General features: G+C 50.3%; 2 protein-coding genes across 2 annotated transcripts in view; one reads left to right on the top strand and one right to left on the bottom strand.

The window, feature by feature from the left end:
• sema3c (sema domain, immunoglobulin domain (Ig), short basic domain, secreted, (semaphorin) 3C) overlaps positions 1-12,974 on the top strand; it is a 40,652-nt gene extending 27,678 nt beyond the window's left edge. The window contains exons 8-18 of the mRNA XM_053861726.1: positions 344-486; positions 566-680; positions 1,029-1,098; positions 3,089-3,233; positions 3,903-4,125; positions 5,501-5,589; positions 6,583-6,624; positions 6,783-6,940; positions 8,573-8,640; positions 9,533-9,663; positions 11,294-12,974. Coding sequence (XP_053717701.1) covers positions 344-486; positions 566-680; positions 1,029-1,098; positions 3,089-3,233; positions 3,903-4,125; positions 5,501-5,589; positions 6,583-6,624; positions 6,783-6,940; positions 8,573-8,640; positions 9,533-9,663; positions 11,294-11,719 — 1,610 coding nt within the window. The 3' untranslated portion in view covers positions 11,720-12,974. The remainder of the gene's footprint in view (positions 1-343; positions 487-565; positions 681-1,028; positions 1,099-3,088; positions 3,234-3,902; positions 4,126-5,500; positions 5,590-6,582; positions 6,625-6,782; positions 6,941-8,572; positions 8,641-9,532; positions 9,664-11,293) is intronic.
• Positions 12,975-13,655: 681 nt separating this feature from the next.
• On the bottom strand, positions 13,656-20,410 carry cd36 (CD36 molecule (thrombospondin receptor)). Its single transcript, XM_053862895.1, has 12 exons — positions 20,212-20,410; positions 19,860-20,020; positions 19,650-19,794; positions 17,630-17,776; positions 17,473-17,564; positions 17,367-17,416; positions 17,234-17,303; positions 16,981-17,168; positions 16,271-16,389; positions 16,135-16,208; positions 14,741-14,795; positions 13,656-14,656 (listed from the first exon to the last, which is right to left on the bottom strand). Exons 1-12 carry the CDS (start codon positions 20,332-20,334, stop codon positions 14,480-14,482), a joined length of 1,401 nt encoding a protein of 466 aa, XP_053718870.1. The 5' UTR covers positions 20,335-20,410; the 3' UTR covers positions 13,656-14,479.
• Between the last annotated feature and the right edge of the window lie 642 nt (positions 20,411-21,052).

Raw genomic sequence — 21,052 nt, 5'->3', positions numbered from 1 at the left:
GTTTGGCCTGTCACAAGGTCCAAGACAAGAGAATCCGACAGCCTCCCAATCACAAGTGGAACGCTCTAAACTGGTTGTTTGCGAACAGAGTGACTCCTAAAGGGAGAAGAACTCAGAAGCGGTTTGATTCTGTTGGGGTTCTGGATTTATTTATCTAAGGTTTCATGCATTACTGGGTCCAGAAGCAGCTCCAGCTCCAGTTACAACCCGCTGGTGCAGGAATCTGTTACAGGAATTTGGTGACTCTACTGCCACCCGCTGCCCGAGGCAGGTCACAGCTGAAGTGAGACCCTTGTCGGGTGTATATGAGCAGGCGTCCTAGGTCCTTGTGTTTCTCTCTCAGAGCCCATCTACATCGACGCCCACCTGATACCCGATGGCTCCGACCCCAACGACGCCAAGCTCTACTTCTTCTTCCGTGAGCGGCTGGTGGACAACAGCGGCAACACCAAGAACATCCACACCATGGTGGCGCGGGTCTGTCCGGTGAGTGTGTTCCAGCAGGGGAGGACCTCCACCGCAGCCTGTCTTTGTCCTCACGTCTGAAGTGTGGTCTCTGCTCTAGAATGACGTCGGTGGTCAGCGCAGTCTGGTGAACAAGTGGACCACGTTCCTCAAGGCGCGGATGGTGTGCTCTGTTCTGGAGGAGGACGGAACCGAAACCCATTTCGATGAGCTGGGTGAGCTGAAGGTCCAACCCTGGTTTCATGGGAACAATGAAAGGAACGTGTGGTCCAGAAGCAGCCTCGGATTCCTGAAATGACTCGGTTCCCTTTGCTTGTTTTCTCCACAAACATTCCTTGAGACTTGCTCAGTTTAGCCGGGATCAATTGCCGTAACAATGGCGCCGTTCATGGACAGATCTTCCAGATGTAAACCACAAACCCCCCTGCATCATCCCTGTCCTTCTGCCATGGCGCTAGTCGCTCTACTGAAAGCGTTATCGTCCACGTGCAGACCTGATGTGACGGCGGATTAAAGTCGAATGTTGCATTAAAATGTCGCTCCCCACCTGCTTTCCTTCACAGAGAGCGTGTTTTTGCTGGAAAGTGATCAGCCCAAGGCTCTGCTGGTGTTCGGCGTCTTCACCTCCACAAGGTAAGACACCAGACACCAGAGCTAACCGGACCTTTCCCACAGGCCTCGTGGGTCACTCACTGACACTACATGGAGCACTGTTGAGTCCATTCTTCTACTTCTCCCTCGAAGCTAAAAAACAACCTGAAGGTGCAAGGTGCAGACGATGTATGCAGAGAGAGAGAGTATCGTTGCAGCGCAGTTTCAGAGACCACACACCATTCACTGAGAAAAAACAGTGTCGTCTGGGAAAGAAACCTGTTCCTCCTTCAACTTAGCCCAACTAACACTGGCTCACTGCTTCATGAGCAGCGGTCACAGAATACGGTGGCCTCAAGTGGACAAAATTCAGTCAGTCTGTTTGGGAATGGATTTGTAAAAGTTGCTTCAAGTTCTTTGATATCCAGCGCCTTCAGTGTTGGATTGTGCTTTCAGTGACAAGGGTTAGTTTACCTATTGCATTCAGAGATTCCATATATATATATATGTAATATATTACATTATTGTTCAGTTTAACAAATGTGTAATTACCTATACAATTCAAAGACAGTTGAAAGGCTTATATTTCTACCTTTTTTTATTTTTGTATTGCACACACGCCTCAATGTGAACTATGCAAATTGCTAAATCCCCATTTCTGTTTGAAATGCTTATAAACTGTTCCCGCAGTCACCACAGCGAGCGTGTGCGTTTGCTCAGACACATGGAAAAAATGCGGGGAACATTGGTGCCAGAAACGTGCACTCTACTCCAGCACTCCTGCAGGGGCAGCCACCTTTGCCGCTCCGCTGTGTGAGAACCAGGCAGAGAGTGACTGGGTACATGATAGAGCATTGATGTGAAGGTAGTTAGGCAGGGAGGTCAGACACCACGAGGCGCCAACATTTCAAACTCAACCATGAGCTCAGACGTGATGAGGATTGGTGAGCACTAAGTTTAGAGCAGGGGTCTCCGACATGGTGCCTGCCGGGATCAAAGGAGTGAAAAACACATTTCATGTAACAACCATCTTATTGTGTTTGATTCAGTTTGGGGTTTTTTTTCTTTTCTTGTTGGTAGTGGTTGGTAGTGATGAGGCTTCATGAAACTTTCTAAGCCCACTAGATGGCACCATCTGCTGAAAAATCTTTGGATTTGAACAACTACTTCAATGAAACCTCACATCATATTTAAAGCAACCATTGTATATGGTGATTTCAGAAGCGTGGAACTGAACCGCTGGTCGCCCTTCGGGTCACACAGTGCCCTTGGAGTAAAAGGTGGTGACCCCTGCTGTAGAGCAACTTGAGAGATGAAATGACTTAGGAACCAGTGCTGACCTGAAACCTAGTCTTCACACGGCCATGAAACCTTCAGGTGACCATGTGTGAAGAATTACATTAGCATCGATCTTGGCCGATCACACGTCTTCTCTAGGGCCACGTCAAAAGACACGGCCGGCCGGATTTGGCCCCCCAGCCTTGGCTTGACTGGGGATGCAGTAGCTGGACGCTTCTGTCCATCAGAGGTTTAGAGGGAGTTTGAAGGCTCCACTCAGCTCCGATATTCAAGCGTCCGACATCTGCGGACAATGAAGCGAATTCTGCTGACTAAAGAGATGAAAAGGCCTCAGAGCCCCATGGCTACTCGGTGAATTAGACGGCGAAAGGCCAGTTACCTGATCCCCCTCTTCTGATCTTTAATTGGGCCCGTCTGGTTAACCCGGCGGTCACATGGCCTGGATCCATGCGTAACACAGGGATCATTTCCAGCTTATAAACCGCCGCCAAAGCAAACAGCGTGGTGCTGGAGGTCTCAGCGAGGTGTTGTTCCTCCTGCTCTGACTCCGCGTCAGTGCTCCTGTTGCTCCTCAACAGAGCTCCTTTATGTGCTCAAGTGGCCTGGTTCCGAGGCGCTGAGCCAAACCACAACAGAAGGAGGGAGAGGTGAGGTGGTCTTGGCTTCACCCCGGAATCCAGCGAGTATTTCAGCTGGTGACTCGCAGCTAAAACAAGGACTTTTGTTTCCTCAGCTCCGTGTTCCAAGGCTCAGCGGTGTGTGTGTACAACATGGCCGACATCCTGACTGTGTTCAATGGACCCTTCGCTCACAGGGAGGGGCCCAACTATCAGTGGACGGCGTTCCAGGGACGCATTCCGTACCCGAGGCCAGGAACGGTGAGTCCGTTAGACTCGGAGTGACTGAACTTTCTGATCCTCCGAGTCAGTTTGTGTTGCAAACAAATCTGTCCTCTTACCGAAAGTGTCCTACCTGCAGCGGTATCATGACGTCACATCCGTTTTTTTCCAATGTTTTAATGAGCCAGATAAAATTGAACTGAAGGATTTGTCGGCACATTCCACAAAATCGTTGCAAAGTATATGTCTGTTCTTCTCCGCGGAACAACACGTGGCTGACATGCAGGCTATTGTCTCCCGGTACACGTGACGCGTGACTACAAAACATCGTCTTTTGCCCATATAAATGTTATACTAGAACACGTCGTCGAATCCTCGGCGTTAGTTTTCTCAGGCTCATTGAAACATTTGAAAAAACATAGCTGACGGATGTGATGTCATCATCCCGCGACACCTTTGGTTTGGTACCTACCGGTTCCTCACTTGTCATCACAGTGGAGTGTCGCGGGTCACATAAATCAATCAGCTGCATCTTATCAACCCCTTGATCACGTGATCGATATTCCAGTCTCGGGCTGCGTGACTCATTAAGCCGGTTTTATGTGACGGGCCGTAAACATAGCTGGGAGTAAACAGGAAGCATCACCTGCGACGGTTCAGACCCTTGGTATCGGAGTTGATCTTTATCGCTGTGCTCGGTCCTTGCAGTGTCCCGGCGGGGCCTTCACGCCCGACATCCACACCACCAAAGATTTTCCCGACGACGTGGTGACCTTCGTGCGGAACCACCCGGTCATGTTCAACCCCATCTACCCGCTGGGCAGGAAGCCCCTGGTGGTCCGGACCAACGCCGATTACAAGTACACGTCGGTGGCGGTGGACCAGGTCGCGGCGTCAGACGGCAACTACCAGGTGCTGTTCCTGGGCACAGGTGGGTTCAAAGTCCCAGAGGTATCGGCAGCGTGGATCACTTATCGCAGCCTGTTGATCAGAAAGGCTGTTAACGCTGATACGACACCGTTGGAGGAGCAAACACTTCCTCAGAGACACGCACAGTTATGTTTGACGGTTTGTTCCGTCATTCAAAACACCCAGACTTTCATCACTTTCTTGTTCGTTTCTGGGATCCAGACAGTGTCTCCAGCTTCCAGGCGCATGTCCTCCTGCTGCTCCTCCAGCCCTCTGGCACTGTGGAGAAACATCTGTTCAGCAGGTGGCGCTCTTCTCGCAGAAAGAGCTGAGCCAATAGCTGGCTCCCATCTTATCAGATCTTAATGCTTCTTTAATGTGCAACATGAGACAAGGAGGGGGCCAAAGTGCCCTCAGAATAACAGCGGCATCATCACCAGCTAATCTCCTGACACGATCGGCAGAAATCTGCGTGACACGACCTTCGTCTTTTCTCACTGATCAGTCAATGATTGTTGCCTTCAGATCTATAGATAAACAGTGCGCTTGGCAGCCGCTCAGATTCACCTCTGTAGTCAGACGGCAGACGATTCCACAGACAGCTGTGGACCTGTAAAGTCGGAGACCTTTGAACTCCTCTGCCTCTCGCTGTCTCTGCAAACCCTTGGACGTATGTGGCATCCGAAGCCTGATCTCGCTTCAACACTGCTGACTCATCTTTGGAGAAGAAGCACTGAACGCTCACGACGGTGGAGCCAGCTCCGTCTGTCCTCTCCACATCCCCTCGGTCAGGCCTTCCAACAGGGAGGAAGCCCCGGGGCCGACCCAGAGCCTGCCACGCTGCTGTTGCAGCTTCAATGTTTCAAGGGTTGAAGAGAGTTCAGATAAATCTTTAACTCAGAGCAGCGGTGCCTGTTATCTGGGTTTGGAACTCATGTACATCACATGGGAGACAGAGGATCAGGTCACCATAGAAACGCCTCACAGGAAATACAAAATACCTGCTTGTTTTTAAAGCAAAACATGGAACAAGTGAGTCCAAAAAACATTTGTTCAAGTGGTGATATGTGTCACGGACGGTTCTAGAACAGGTCACAGCAAAACTGTGCAAACAATATTTTTCCTTGTGTCTTTCGACATGACGGCCCCCACAACACAGTATATATCATGAGGCCGCTTGGGAAATTGAAGCTAAATGCTGTTCAGAGAGTCTCTCTCTGAGGTTCTGCCGCTCTCTTCAAAAGTGCTTCCTCCTGGTGCGGAGTGAGAGGCAAAACATGCCACTTGCAAAAGCAAACACCAGCGCAAGTGTTTCCATATTCAGCGACAGCTGACAGTCTTTGTGTGTTTATCATGTCAAGCTGCGTCAGTTTCACGGCTGACATCTCTGTCCACAGACAAAGGGACGATCCAGAAGGTGATCGTGCTGCCCACCAACCACTCACTGCATGAGGACCTGATCCTGGAGGAGCTGGAAGTGTTTAAGGTCTGCACTCGCTCTGCTTTTCATCCCCTTTCTTTTTCTGAGGAATCAAAGGCAGCAGGGGGGGCGGGGTGGGGGGATCAGACGTGTTCTGCTGTGGAGCAGTGCTATGTTCTGTCTGGGCTGAAGTTAGCCAAGGACCAGAGAACCATCCTCGCTGCTTCTGAAATTACATCCAGCGCCCGGGCCTCGAGTTGGACTTGTGCCGTGTAGTGTTCAGTTTGTCGCCCGATTTTTCAGTTGAGTCTTAGTTATGTGCCAAAGTAAATTGGTACATAATTTACTTTGGCACATAAGTAACAATTTTGTCTTGTTTTAATCAAATGGAAACTCAATGTATTTTAGTCAAGTTTTAGTCAAAAACATTTGAGTCATTCTTTTCTTTCCAGAGATGCTTATTGTTTATTTATTCCAGTTGACCCAATGTTCCATGGCTAAAATATGGACTGAAGATCTGGAATAATAAGCCTCTTGAATGAATCTTCTTTGCTGCTTCCATTGTTGACTCAGTATGCATTTATAAATGATACACGTGTTCATTTATTCATGTTTTATATTTCATTTTTTGACCAAAAAAATATAAACTGAAAATGTTGGGTTTCTTCCAGGATTAACAAAACAGACATGGAATAGAAATGGAAAGCAGCAAAGTTTTGACATACATTGAATTGGTGACAATGAAAAAGCTAGTTTTTAATGAAGAGAAGTGAGTCTCTCTTCAGTCTGCAGCCGTCTTCACCCGCTTTGTCCGGCTGGATGCGCCACTTTAGCTCTGCCAGCAATAACAAAAAAGAGGAGGAGTTTTTATTCTTGCAAAACGGTTACATCTTGTTTTTATTCATCAACTACGACACACACGCATTTTCCGTCAGTGTCATTGGTGCCGTCTCGTCACCGTCCTGGTACAAAGTGGTGTTGGCAAACATATTTCGTGTGGTCTGACGAAGTTAACACAAGTGCGACGCAGTGCTAATTTTTTGTTTCTCTCTTCCCCAGAAAGCGACTCCAGTGACCAACTTGAGAATCTCATCCAAAAAAGTAAGTGAAAGGCCCATTCATTCTTCTTGTTTTAACGTGGCATTGATCATGTTCCTGAGACTCCCCGAGGCAGGAAAATAACCAGCCCTAACTCCGTCTCACCCTTCCACTCCTGAAGCCAAACAAGGCGGCTGACATTTGACCCGTTTGCTTCGCAGCAACAGCTGTACGCCAGCTCCCAGCTGGGGCTCTCGCAGGTCTCCCTGCACCGCTGCCATGCCTACGGCTCGGCCTGCGCCGACTGCTGCCTGGCCAGGGACCCCTACTGTGCCTGGGACGGACTCAGCTGCTCCCGCTTCTACCCCAACGGTAAAAGGTACCCCGGCTTCTGCTTCTTGTTTCTTTCAGGCTGAAGCGGTGATGCGATGGCCAGAACCAGCGCTGCATCTGAGACGCTCTCCACCTCCAGTGCTGTCGCCTGGTGACATCCAGTCTGGGGCTGTTGATAGATAGAAATATTTCATCTCAATTCATCGCACTGAAGCTGAGTTAACTCACGATCAATGGCAAATGAATCCCACATTCTGTATCTGTTTTAGACGTAGCTTAAAGCAGGGGTTCTTCACCTTTTTGATTTCGGGGCCCACCTTTCCCAGAACAAATGGGCCCGGGGCCCATTCAAGTGATAGAACTGATTCATGACTCTTGATTTCATCTGTGATCAATAACCATATTTAGTCAACTGACACGTAAACAAACCTAGAAACCATGTGATCGTCACGAAGATATTTGTCATGGAAAAGTCCAACCTGCAGCAGAAGCAGGTGCAGAACATATTCATGAAATTTACTGAACAAAAAAATACACTGATGCAAACTGTTGAGAAAATGGAAAAAAACTGAATAAAATTGAGTATAAAATAAATATAATCAAACCATGTCTAAATATCATAAAATAAAAATAACATTTTATTTAAACTCCATAGAAGATATAAGTAAATGAAAGGGAACACGAAGGAAAACAGCCCAGAAATAACCAAGAAAGAGTTTCCTGCACGGGAGCAGGGACGATCTGGCGCACAGCACTGGAACAGCAGAGCAGGTGAGCAGGTGTTGTTGAATGCAAGATCAGTCCCAGGTGTGTGCCACGACTAGATCAAGCTCGGGTGGACGTAGTGGAGAGAACACAGGAAATGAGCTGACAAAATAAAAGCAGATCATGACACTTTTGTAGAAGCACCACAGAGACTCTAGAGAGGCTCAACAACATGCCAACAGCAGCGCACTGGAGACATCACTTCCTTTACGCTGCATTTAGAGCGTGAGTTAACTGGGCTTCAGTGCGATCAACTGAGATTAAAGATTGTCTATTGACAGACAACACATGGCCAGAGCAGCTGGAGGATGGGAGTCCTCGGGCTCTTAGTGAGGACGAGTCAAAGGGATGTCAGCGACTTGGTCAGCATTGTTCAGAGGAGATCTGGTGGCGGACCCAGGCCCGAAGTGACTACCTAGAGTCGGAGGAAGCAGCGAGCTAAACAGAAGAGTTCCCATCCTGCATCACCTCATGTCTAATACGTGTCCTCAGCAGCAAGCTAGCCAGGGTCGTGCGGTGTCGGGGCACCTGCTCTACTCATCAGGCTCATGTGGTTCTAATTTCACAGCGACACAAATGAATGTTGTCGGATGTGAAGTCAGTCTGAGGTCAATTCCTTGTTCCCGGCTCGTCCCTTCCCCCGGACACTGGGGTTGTTTCCTCGCCCGTCTAGACTGGATACAGCCAAGAAGGCTTGAGTGACGCCTCGCCTCAGGTTTGGTTTGGTCCCACAACAGAGCAGAGCCAGCGTCTGTTGTTTACCTTCTCCCTTCCTTCTGCGCCGAGCTTCCTGCTGCTGTTGATGTACCGGCTGCTGCTTCCACATTTGAATATCAGAGGAACACCAGGGGGATGGGAGCGGCTGTTCACGTCTCTCCGCATTTGTATTTATTGTGCTGTGTTTCCTCCTCAGGAGGAGCAGGCGGCAGGATGTCATGCACGGCAACCCGCTCACACAGTGCAGAGGCTTCAACCTGAAAGGTAAAGCAACTCAAACATACAAGTGAATGAACCTGATGCTTCCTTTTGTTCGGCGTTAGTGTGAGTTCAGCATGAAGGTGCATCAGGCCTTTCATCCACACAGTCCCAGAGAGGACAGTCCGGGTCTTCCGACCGAACCAGTAAATCATGACGTCATAGCCCCGTCTCTCTGGCCTCTGGCTTCCACCCCAAAGGTCACAACTTTTGAGCTCTTTCGGTCTTGAAGTGATGTTTTGGTGGAGTCAGTGATGTCATCACAGGGCAGCATCCGAGCTCCTGAGCAAAGGTCGGTCATAAAGCAACTCAACGGTTGCACAGCTTTATTGGACAACTCAGGTGTTTTCTCCTTTATTAGGCTGATAAACACCTGACGTTATTGACAGACAGATTCACTTCACTGACTCATGTTTTCACTGCTGTGATCTCACAGCTGTCTGCATGAGGAAAACAGCCAGGAGGAAAGAGGCTGGTTTTTCCCAAGTGACTGAAGATCACCAGACGATTCATGGATCATTTCTGACGTCTGGATCTGAACTTCACTCATAAAGACCTTCTCCATCCTCCGTCATCTCTCTCACCGCATCAGACTCAGACCACCTGAGACAGAACCCTCAGTGTGAAAAGCCCCAGAGATTGCAGCAGGTTTAGTCAGAGAAATGGCGTTGTTGCTCCCCAGGGAGCCGCACGGAGCCCAGCAGTTTCCATCTCTGACTGAACTGGAGCTGAAGCAGCCGAGCAGATGGCCATTACCGCGAATGACTTCCAGGCATGTCGCCCATCCAGCTGTGTGTTAAAGCGTTTAGACGCAATAAAACGACAACACAGAGTTCGCAGCTGCAGGTGGAGGTGGAACACGTTCTCCACTTGTCTCTGACGGATGTGTCTCCGACAGCCTACAGGAACGCGGTGGAGAGGACGCAGTACGGCGTGAAGAACAACACCACCTTCCTGGAGTGTATGCCCAAGACCCCTCAGGCTTCTGTACGCTGGCTCATTCACCGCGACAACGACAGACGGAAAGAGGTCAGTTCAGCAAAACCCCGAGCCGTGGCAGGGCCTGTTGTTGCATGTCATGGCTAAATCGCCTGTACTTTGAAAGACAGGTGACATTTTTGGTCCCTGTGTGGAAGTTTTGTTTGTCCAGCAGAAGTGTAGGCTCTTCCAGGTCGAGACCTCAGGCAGCTCTATGTGTCGGGGCAGTTGAGCATCCGCTCTGCTAAATGTGTTTCTACTGCCTACGCCAGGCTGAGCTCTCATATCTGGGGATCTCGGTTTGAAGGAAGGGTAGAATGGAATGCACCAGTGCAGGGTCTCCAGCGATGAGAAGATCACACCAGTCAGAAGTCTTAGTCATCCATGAGAGGTGCTGACGAGAAACATGGCCTACCTGCATGAGAGGGGCCAGACAGGTGCCTCGGGCATCTTGTGTGGAGACGTCCTGCTGGCTTTGTTGAGGTGTTCCAGTCCTGTCCCAGAGGAAGGGGCTACCGTGGTTGACACTGAAGGGACTGGATTAAGAGGGTGTCCAAAGGAGGCCTCCAGAGATTGTGTCGTCGATGCGGAGACGATGGACAGATGGATGAATGGATGGACGGACGGATGGATAGATGGGTAGATGGAGGGACGGCAGGATGATGTATGGATTGGATGGATGGATGGACAGACGGTCGGAGTAATGGGTGGATGGATGGATGGATTGATGGACAGATGAGTCAATGGACAGATGGGTGGATGGATGGATAATAAATGGGCAGAGTAATAGGGGATGATGGATGGATGGACAGACAGACGGATGGACAAACAGACAGTTGGATGGACGGACGGAGTAATGGATGGATGGATGATTGGTGGATGTATGGATGATAGGCGGATGGAGTAATGGGCATGATGGATGGTTGATGGATGGATGGAGAGACAGATAGATAAACCAACGGACAGGTGGATGGATGATGGAATAATGGATGGATGGATGGGTGGATGGATGATGATAGACGGGCGGAATAATGAAAGGATGGATGGATTGATCGTAGGAAGGACAGCTTGAAGGGCAGATGGATGGATGGCAGAATGATGTATGGATAGATGGGTAGATGAATTAATGGACCAATAGACAGACGGTTGGAGTAATAGGTGGATGGATGGTTGTTTGGATGGATTGATGGACAGATGAATTAATGGACAGATGGGTTGATAGATGGATGGACAGATGGGTGGATGGATGGATGGATGGATGGATGGATGGGTGGGTGAATGGATGATAGACGGACAGAGTAATGGGTGGAAGGATGGATGGAGAGACAGACAGATGGATGGACCAATGGACAGATGGACAGACGGTTGGAGTAATGGGTGGATGGATGGTTGGTTGGATGGATTGATGGACAGATGAATCAATAGACAGATGGGTTGATAGATGGATGGACAGATGGGTGGATGGATGGATGGACAGATGGGTGGATGGATGGATGGACAGATGGGTGGATGGATGGATGGACAGATGGGTAGATGGATGGATGGACGGATGGGTGGATGGATGGATGATAGACGGACAGAGTAATGGGTGGAAGGATGGATGGAGAGACAGACAGATGGATGGACCAACGTACAGATGGATGGAGAGATTCATCATGTTGCTGATCTCTTCTTCCACCAGGTGAAGCTGAGTGAGCGAGTCATATCCACGGAGCACGGCCTCCTCATCCGCTCCGTCCAGCTGTCGGATCAGGGCCTCTACTACTGCCTGACCACGGAAAACAGCTTCAAGCGCACGGTTGCCAAGCTTCGCCTGCGTGTCCTCAGCCACTCCATGGTGAGCTTGCTGACCGAGAAGCAGCAGTCGCCGTGGGCCTGGGCCAGCACCATACATCCCAAGGTCACGCTGGAAGCCTTCAGCCCCGCGGAGACCATGGCTGTGGAGCAGTTCTGCAAGGAGAGGCGGGAGTTCAAGAGCCTCCAGCAGAAGCAGCAGCAGCGGCAGCCGCAGCCGCCGGGGCCGCTGCGGGGCGACCTGGCCAAACTCAAGCCCCTGCTGGACCGTCGGAAGAGTCGCAATCGCAGGTTTGACTCTCCAGAGGCGTAAAGCAGCAGCAGCAGCCAAGCCGCACCGTCCGTCTAATGTGTGAGAGTGAGGACACGAGCAATGAGGCTGCGGACGTTGAGGGCAGCTCCGGATCCCAGTGGGGGGCGCGGCATGCATGAAGCCACTATTGGGCTGTGACTTTCTCTGAGTGCAGGGGCTGGTAGCGACACCTTTCACTCTCGTCCTGTCCTGTCTGACCCAGCGGCAGTCTCCATCTTCTTCTGACTAATGGAAGCTGAGATGCATCCAGGCTTCTCTGACTCGTCTGTGCTGTGTGGTCTCCAACCACTGCTTCTGAAGGAACACCCAGATCCAACTGACCCGGTGAGACCCACACAACATTGTGAGCCCACAGTCTCTGGCGGACGATCCTCCACGACCGTCTGGACCGGACGGTGCACGATGACCTTGGCGTTTCAAGAAGGTCCACCTCAACACTTCACTTGCCAAACATGAGTGGCATGACTTCTCTCACTGTGGAAGACAAAACGCACACAGCAAACAGACGTGCGTCGATGTGTGACCATTCCTCTCGGCTCACGCTGTTTATTTATTACTCAGTTATGACTTCATAAGTTGCTGCCAATGTTTAAAGCCGACTGCCTGACGAGTGAAGCCGTGGGGCTGCATCATGGTGGGAGGATCTCAAAGCCAAACCACCCTCGACTCCATCCGCCATGATCACAAATGTACAGGTCATGTGACGACCTGCCAGCGAGTGCCCTGGGGGCTCGCCACGCTCCCCCTCCAGGTGGCAGGCTGAGCAGAGAGGCCCGGACGTCCCGCTTCCCTGGAGCCCTGACATCCTCCTGAGCCAGGGGTCTGGCCCTCTTGGGCTTCAGTCAGGACTCGGTTTGTCTCCTCTGTTCTTGTAGATAGAAAACATGACGTGCAGTGAGTTACAGGGGTGGGCGGAGTCGGGGGCGGGGCACTAGTATTGTTGCATGGGAAGACTGTCAGATCACATGGGTTCGCTTGCTCCTCTCAAGCTCCAGGTTTGTCTCGTGAACCTGGAGATAGAAACCCTCTGAATTGAGTGAGTGATAAAGAAGGGCAGGGCGCTCGCGTGTCACACTCCTGGTGCGGTCACATGACCCGCTGCTGCTGTCAAACACTCGTCCACTTCCTCTTGGCTTATTTGCCGGTGGAAGGTGAAGATGTGTGTGAGTGTGTGTCTCGTGAAAATGGTCTATTTGATGTCGTCCCCCGTGTCAGTGTGCTTGTATATATTTTCCCTCTGAGGACAGCGTTGTAGTCTCACTCAATAAAACTGCTTCAGTCATGTCTGCAGGTGTCCTCTCCATGTTAGCATCAGCTCGGAGGCTGCTCCTCCATCAGTTTTATAACGGTCCACTTCCATGACTCCTCCCCTTCATCATGGCTGAAAGAGTCCAGACTGACCCGGTGAACGGTCCGTCTCCATCCTGGGCCCAGTGGTGCTGACTCTTCCGAGGTTCTCCTGTCTCCATGGTGACAGGAGAACTGGACCTTGTTGCTCCATTGTTGGAACCAGCCTGTTCAGCTCAGTCCAGGAAGCTGCTGACCAGGACTGAAGCAGGGAAGGATGTCTTCAACAAGTGACATGTCTTCACCCACAGGGTTCATATGTTTCTGGATAGAAATGTTTCCAGTCGCTATTAAAACCTTCAGTTGAAGTGGAGTTGCGCAGTGATGTCATCAACACGTGACATGTCTTCACCCACAGGGCTCATCCGACACTATTTAAAGAAACAGACTTTGTTTTACAAGACATTTATTGCGAACCAGAGAGTAAAGTAGTATAAAGTAAAGCAGTAAAATGTGCCGAAACTCAGTCTCGTGACAGATGTTACCTCAGTGGTACGTGATGTTTGTTTTGGCAGATCTCAGAATTAGAAACCACACAGCAAAATGAGTCATGTTTCATGTGAATAATCCTCTTTAATGATAGATAAAGTTAATAATTTCAGGAGTCAAATCAATTTTCAGGAATCAAGACGTGAAACATTGTAATTCACAGAAAAGGGATTCATTATGTTTGTTCATTTTGAGCCGTGGTCTTGTGGACACTTGTTCCACTGGGAGTCCCACACCACGCACTTGCTCTGGCTTCTGTGCAGGTCATGTCATGTGTGAAAGCAGGAGGTCCTGATGTAGCGGCGGGTGGCTTGACTTTAATAGTCAGACAGGTCGATTCCATTCCTCCCGCCAGGCCGTTCACAACGCTGAGGCATCTTCGTTCCGGAGCTGATGCACATGGTAAACCACCTGAGGAATGAAGTGGTAATGCAGTGGCACAAAGTACGGATGATCCTGACTAGCAGAGGTCTGAGGTCGTCCCTACTTTCTCAACCCTCTCACAGGTGATGGAGAGTTTCTCCTGGTGAAGAACAATGCTTTGTTTGTACTTCAGTGAAGCTGAAAGGCAGTGAACGGAGTCCAGAGTGGAAAAAGTCTTTATCAGCCTTTATTTATACTTGAAGCGTTGAAGAATGTCCAGGAGCATCTGTGTGCGGTGACAGCTCACGTAGCGAGGCATGTTATGGACAAAGGAAAGTCGTCGAAGCCTGGCTCTTCTGTCTGTGATCCCTGATTGAGACTGAGTTGGCGACGATAGCAGTACTACTGACGTTCTCAAAATCACAGTACGTCTCCCACACCAGCGAGAATTCCTTCTTAAATAACACTGAAATTACAAAAAAAGTGCAAGTCCTTGTAAAAAAAAATGGGCGTTTTTGTGTTTGGCTTTTTGAGCTTGGCAGCACCGACGTTGCAGAGCGCTCAGGCTAACTTATGGCCTCGGAGTCGCCTCCGGCAGATCAACAGCATGATGAGCGAGACGCCGAACATGGCCACTCCCACCCCGATCAGCGTCTTCTGGATCACGTCCAGCAGCTCGATCCTGGAGAAGAGCTCCGTCTTGAACATCTGGGCCGTCGGCTCGTCCAGCTCGGCTGTCTGGAAGCAGAGAGAGAGGGAGAGACCGCGGTGAGGTGTCGCAGCCAGCAGCTCAAACCTGCCTGCTTGTCTCTGGAGGCTCACCTCGTTCAGCCAGACCAGAGGGACGATGGTGTAGTTCTTGACCTTCTTCAGAATCCTGCAAACAAGCCGCATCATAAGCCAAGGTCGGGCTGCTTCCTGAGATCGTGTCATCACTTGAATTGATTTCTCTTATGAAGCGTTTCCTGCCCGTGGTCAAGTTCCCTGACTGAGAACTGAAGTGAGCATGAGAACCCAAAGCTCTCTGCCGCAGGAGATGGTTCCAGAATTCACACTAGAGCGGTGACTGTCAGTGACCTGGTCGCTGTGTTGCCACAGTTACTTTGAAAAAGTATTCCGACTACCGATTACTCCCCCAAAAAGTAACTAAGTTACTTTACGGATTACTTGAATTTAAAAGTAACTAAGTTAGATTACAAGTTACTTGTCAAGTTACATTTGGCAGCCGACGACTGCTCTCTTGTCTAAACAATATCTTTCATGTCAATTTTGAGGTTGGAGTTTTTTGGAGTCCAGTGTTTTTCCATGTTTTTTAGCACACTCTCAGTTATATGAATATACAGTCAATGTTTTGCTTTGACTCACTCTGCAACCATTGGAGCGAAAACCACTCACAAAAAGCAAGAAGTATGAAAAACAAAACAAAGTGAAATATTGTCATGTACATCATGAAATGTAGGGAATGCCCCATCATGCCGCATTATTATTATTATTTTGCTACTTTTTTGCTTTTTTTTTTTAACTACATGGCAAAAGTTTACTAAGTCTCAGAGTGTTACGTCTCCTGCAGGCAGTAGTTTCACTTCAGTGGCTGCTGTTACTCGCCTCTACGCTCCATCACGCCGGAGGACGAGTTTATTTCTGACTTTCAAAAGAAAAGACAACATCAGTACATCACATTAGTCCCGTTGCTTCCTGTACCAAAGGAAAAATAATCTATAAAAGTCTAAATGTCGTCTTGACCGGTCAAGAGGAAAACTGCTACATGGTTTTGAGTCCACACTTCCGACACATTTGCGAGGCTGCTTTATTTCGCTCTCTTTACCTGGTGATCTCTGCACGTTCGTGGACGCTGCAGGGTCGATACTGTCATCTACAGCAGACACTAGTTCAAAGAAACGTGCATCTCTCTCCTCACGCCTCTGTTATTTACTGCCGTGTAGCCGGCAGCTTGACACGTGAGCTGCCAGTAGAAAACGTGACTGGCGTGTCCCGCACATGACGTCATGCCCAAAGACGCAGTTATCGAAAGCGAATGTTAATATTTCGCTTCCCGACAATGGCAACAACAGCAACACATGGTGACCTAGATAAGTAACTGTAATTGGATTACTTCGTCTGACATAGTAACGCGTGAGATTACTCCTTCCTGAAAAAGGTTATCATATAAGAGTGAGGCGTTACTGGGGTCACTGCCAGGTTGCGTCTGGACTTACTTGATGACCTTGGACGGGCCGTACATCATGTTGACCTGGATCCTCTTGGCGAACCTCAGGGTGAAGCCGGTGGTCTGAACAAACAAAGACTCAGGTCAGTGGCTGCTCTCCGCCGCCGCATGTCCACCCATCTTACAGGCTCCACGTCCAGGTAGGTGAAGTGCTCCTCCTCGACTGGATTCAAGCCGACGATGTTGTCCTGCAGGGACTTGCTCCCGTACAGGAAGTGTGGCAGGGAGATGTAGACGGGCTTCCCTGGTGGAAAACAGCGTGAGAGCTCATCCAAGTGCCGTCTTCAACGACAAAGCAAGTGGCTGAAATGGCACTGAAACTGTAGACTTCATCTCTGTTGCGTTACGAGACCCCGCCCTCTGCCCTACCCTGGGTCTCCTCACTTTTGTTCCCCAGACAGGATCAGTTGTGGACTCTCTCTCTGGAAGTCCAAAATCACATTCAACTATTTGAGGAGTTTTTTTTCCTTTGCCCTCCTTTGCCTCCAACTAGTGTTGGGCTGATGAGGCTTCACGAAACAGTATCCCCATTTTCAGAATTTGAATATGAGCACACTGTTTCATGAAGCCTCACCTGTCCATCACGACCTTCAAACCTGGATTACTGCCAGATTTTTGTGAGGCCGATGGCGAAGCTGCAAGCGTGTCGTTGAAGGAAGTTCAGCACATTACTCATCCAGCGTGAGGACTTGCTGTAGATGAGGTGAATGCTGACATCGACCCAGCTGTCTGTCAAGCAAAGGTCCACCTGTCCTGGCTCTAACAGACCGTTGACTCTGCACTGAGGTCACGCCCCTGAATGGTGTGTGGTCCCCCAGAAGTTGAGTTGACTGACCATTTTGGCAGGTGCGGATGTCCAGGACTCCAGCCAGGGTGCAGTTCTTGGTGGTCAGCTGGTCTTTGCAGAAGCATGCGTTGTCTGGGTTGACGTTGGGGGACGCCAGGGTCGACTCCAGGAGGCTGTATCGATACACTTGGATCCCCCTCAGATCCAGACTCTCCTTGAAGCTGGCGGACACAGACCTGAGGAGCGGACACTCGGCATCATCAGCTCTGACCTCTAGTGGCCACCGATGCAAAAACTCTACCTGCAGATGTCCGAGGAGAAGAAGTAGAGGGGCACGTTCTTGTCCACGAATGGAGCGAAGGAGGAGCCATCTGAGGGGGAAGAAAGACGGTGACCAACATCTCTTGTGAAGCAGGGAGTCACCTGACGCTCACCTGTCCCGTTGATCATGTCGCAGTACGGGTCGTCCCAGAAGGTCAGGTTCCTGCCAGAACAGAGGTCATGTGAGCGGGTCTCTGACGTGAACACGCCAGCACTCACCGCTCGCCTCTCCATCGGTCGATCATCGCCACTTTGGAGATGTCGTCCTTCCCGGTGAAGACGTTGTAGAGTTCGTCAACCGTGTCGTTGTTCTGAGACGAGAACCGCGTCAGTGTGTGCTGTCCCGAGTGGCGTGTTTCAGAGTGCTGCCGCTCACCGTCACGAAGAGGCCCACCGTTCCTCGCAGAATCGGGTCGTAGTAACCCCACAGCAGCTCCTTCACTGTCCGCCGGTGGAACAAGGAGGCCTTGCTGGCGTTGATCAGAATCTCCACCAAGAAGTGTGGAAGAGTGCCGTATGCCCCCTGCGCCAAAGACACCATGACCTCTGCTGTTGTCGCCCGCGATAAGACAATTATCAGGGTTTATGAGTTTATGGCGTTGTGTAATGGTTGACGGAGGCACAAACGCTTATGCAAACAATCAACATGGAGCGAGGAGACAGCGTTTCTGTCACCACTAAACCGCTTCACACTCAGTTGTGCTACTGGAGAGACACTCGGGAAACCAGTGCTGGAGTCCATTCACCATTCTGCTCCACCAATCCTCAATTCAAAAAGGAAATTGAAGCTGATCCATGTTTCATATGTATATATACATGCACCGTCATTTCTGGACTATAGAGCGCACCGGAATATTAGCCCACTAAATGTAAGAAGGAAAACAGATCTTGCTCATACATAAGCTGCACCGGTGGACAGGTCACTGGTGCACCGGCTTAAAAACACTTTTTAAAACTAGTTTTCGTCGGACTTTTGAGCTGAACGCACTTTGCCTCCAGACAGTGTCTCACATTTTGCATTCACATTAAAGCGCTCAAAGGTTTTCACCCGCGTTACGACACCACTGCTGGTCTCATAAAAAAGTAGCGGTAGTTAAGTAGTCCGGAAATTAAGGTCCAACCTCACCATCTTCTTACCAATGTACTGGCTCTGTCGCCTCTGTCCATGTCCAAACCATCTCCATCCAGCCTCTCTGACTTGGTCTCCTAAACACCTGAGCACATGTGCTGTCCCTCTGATCTACTGGTTAGGTCACGACTGCATTTTATATCGATATCCTAGAAAAGTTCTGCATGGATCTTCCATGACATCTTTGGGAAAAGTGGGTGGTGGGACAAGGAACGGAGGGAAACCATCCAGACCCTGATCATCTGCTGTCCAGCACAAAGGAGATCAGCTGAGTTCTGCCACCTGTTGCGCTGACTCAATGATATTTCAAATGCTAAAGACGGCGCTCATGACTCAGATCATGTCGAGCCACTGTCGGCGAGTCAGATCCCCAACATGGGTGGAAGCAAGCCTGCGCCTCTACCTGACATCTGAGGCCTCCCAGACTTTTAAAGCTCCAGGATTACTGATCCAGACTGAAGTAAAGTTTGTCACATCCCTCTGAGATCGTTCAGGGCGGTGATTGATGTCTTCAGTGGAGCAGAGCAGACAGGTATAAATAAGTCATCATACATAAACAAGCCAGTCTTGCTTCACTAACTGCGGATGTGATTTGTTGGAGACACGTGCCGCAGGCCAGGAAGAGTTGAGATTGATGTGAAGGAGGAGGACAAAAGTGTCCCCAGCCACCGAGCCGCGCCGCACTGCCGGAGCCACCGGCCGCTGCAGAGACACGCGCAGATCCAGACCTCCATTTTTGAAAGTGCTTCTCATTCACTTGAGGTTTTTTTTTCTTTAATGAATGAATAGATGAATCCCAGGTTAGTATTTGAGGTTGAATCTGCACACTGCTTAAGCTGCTCTGCACGTTTTTTAAACTTCAATTCGAATGTTTACTTCTCTTCAGCGTGGATAGTTCAGTGACACTGGAAATGTCCTGTTTCTCCTGTGGTGGACTGATGGAAATGAACAGCTCCACATACTTTAACTGAGACATGACTTTGCTCTAACGCTGGACTCTCGTGTGAATGGCCGCTCGCTTTCACTGGTTTTTGATTCACTATTGAGTCCACCTGGTTTCAGCTCATCAAACCTGGTGTAAAAGGGCTGTGACTCATCGTTGGTATTGACTCATTGGCGTGTGTGACAGCCCGACATAGATCAGCCTTCCTCTCGCTGCAGCTCTGTTTGTCTCAGTCCTCGCAGACACGCGAGCCTCCGTGCGAGTCCTTCATCTCTATTTTAAGTGGAGCCTTTCTTCTAAAACTGGAGCAGCAACGACACTTACAGCCACCACCAGGTTCAGGGACGTGATGTTGTCCTCCTCCGGCCCCACGGACATGGAGGGTTCGAAGATGGCGCCCGGCGGCAGCACGAAGCTGATGGTGAAGTTGGAGTTCCTGGTGATGTCTTCCTTCGGGAGGAACCTGGTCCTGCAACAGGGATGGGCGCTCAGCGGACTGGTCGCGCCGCAGGACCCCAGCAGCTCGGCTCTTACTTGTACGTGTAGGGTCCCCGCTGCACCACCTCTGGGGCCGAGCCGTTCTTCACCACGTCAGCGGCATTTTGCACGTCAAAGAACCAGAACTGTCGGTAGACCGCCGCCCCTGTGGACACCCAGTTGTCATACGCCGTCGTCCCGGGCTCGATCACGGATTCCTGAATCCCAAAGACACACAGACTATTTTTAACCGGCTGGAAGCTGCCAGCAGGCCGGAGTGACAGAGAGACAATCTGTCGGCGCCGCCAGTCTTTTGGAGAGAGCTGGAGAAGGATCCTTGTTTGGCAGGCTTCACCTTGATCTGTGGCTCTCACACTCTTGGCTCCCAGCAGGAAAGTGGAGACCTTACCTTCACCACCGTGCTCTCGATGACCCAGTTCCCCAGCGGAATCAGGAGGGCTCCGACGACGGCCACCACGGCGCCGACGGCGGCCAGTGCGATCAGTCCACAGGTTCGGTTGCAGCAGCCCATGGCGACGTGCGTCTCCCTCCGTCCCAGCCTCGCTCTGTCTCTCCTCCTCTGCTCCTCCTGTCTCAGCTGGTGTCACAGGCAGCGGCGTCACAGACCCAACTGACGGCTCAGCACAGGCCAGGTAAAGGTACAGTCGGCTCTGAAAAGCATCACAGTAAAGTTGCGCAAGGGGAGGCGAGGCTTGACACTGGGCTGACGGGACGGCGGAGAGCTTTATCTGAGCGGCTGATAACCGGAGCAGAGGGTGAAAGATTGACCGGGGGCTGGCAGCAGAGGGGCGGGGGGTGCTGGGATGGGCAGCTGGTACTGCAAGTGGAGTGTCAGTGACAATATTATGATCAATAAAAGAATGGAAGGTTAGCTTTGTCATGCATTTGGAGGTGAGAGATTAGATGAGATTAGATCTGCTTTATTACATACACAGCCAGGAGACACGTGTCTCAGCTGCAGCACTAAAGCATCGCGTGGCGCGGTACATGCACCAGGTGGTACAGCAAGCCGCAGCCAAGTAGAGTATGGCGCAGGGGTCCCTAACCTTTTGGGTCTCGGGGACCACCTTCTCCACAGCAAATGGGGCCGGGGCCCAGTCAAGGAATGTTCCTGTTCAAGAACCATATTTGATCTGTTTAGACGTCAACAAACTGAAATGACATGAAAACATGTGATCAGCACAATGATGTTTATGTGCCATTAAAAAGTCCAACCAGCAGCAGAAGCA

Source organism: Synchiropus splendidus, chromosome 4 (assembly GCF_027744825.2).
Source record: "Synchiropus splendidus isolate RoL2022-P1 chromosome 4, RoL_Sspl_1.0, whole genome shotgun sequence".
NCBI lineage: Eukaryota > Metazoa > Chordata > Actinopteri > Syngnathiformes > Callionymidae > Synchiropus > Synchiropus splendidus.
The sequence above is the reverse complement of the archived record's forward strand: the minus strand, read 5'-3'. Positions and strand labels throughout refer to the sequence as shown.

Excerpts from the sequence above, each read along its gene's own strand:
- cd36 (XM_053862895.1), bottom strand. The coding sequence starts at position 20,334 with ATGGGCTGCTGCAACCGAACCTGTGGACTGATCGCACTGGCCGCCGTC. Across the intron at positions 17,169-17,233 it reads TTCTCCTCGGACATCTGCAG|GTCTGTGTCCGCCAGCTTCA; the intron begins GTAGAGTTTTTG and ends TCCGCTCCTCAG. Across the intron at positions 14,796-16,134 it reads GGCCCGTCCAAGGTCATCAA|GATTCTGAAGAAGGTCAAGA; the intron begins GTAAGTCCAGAC and ends GCTTGTTTGCAG.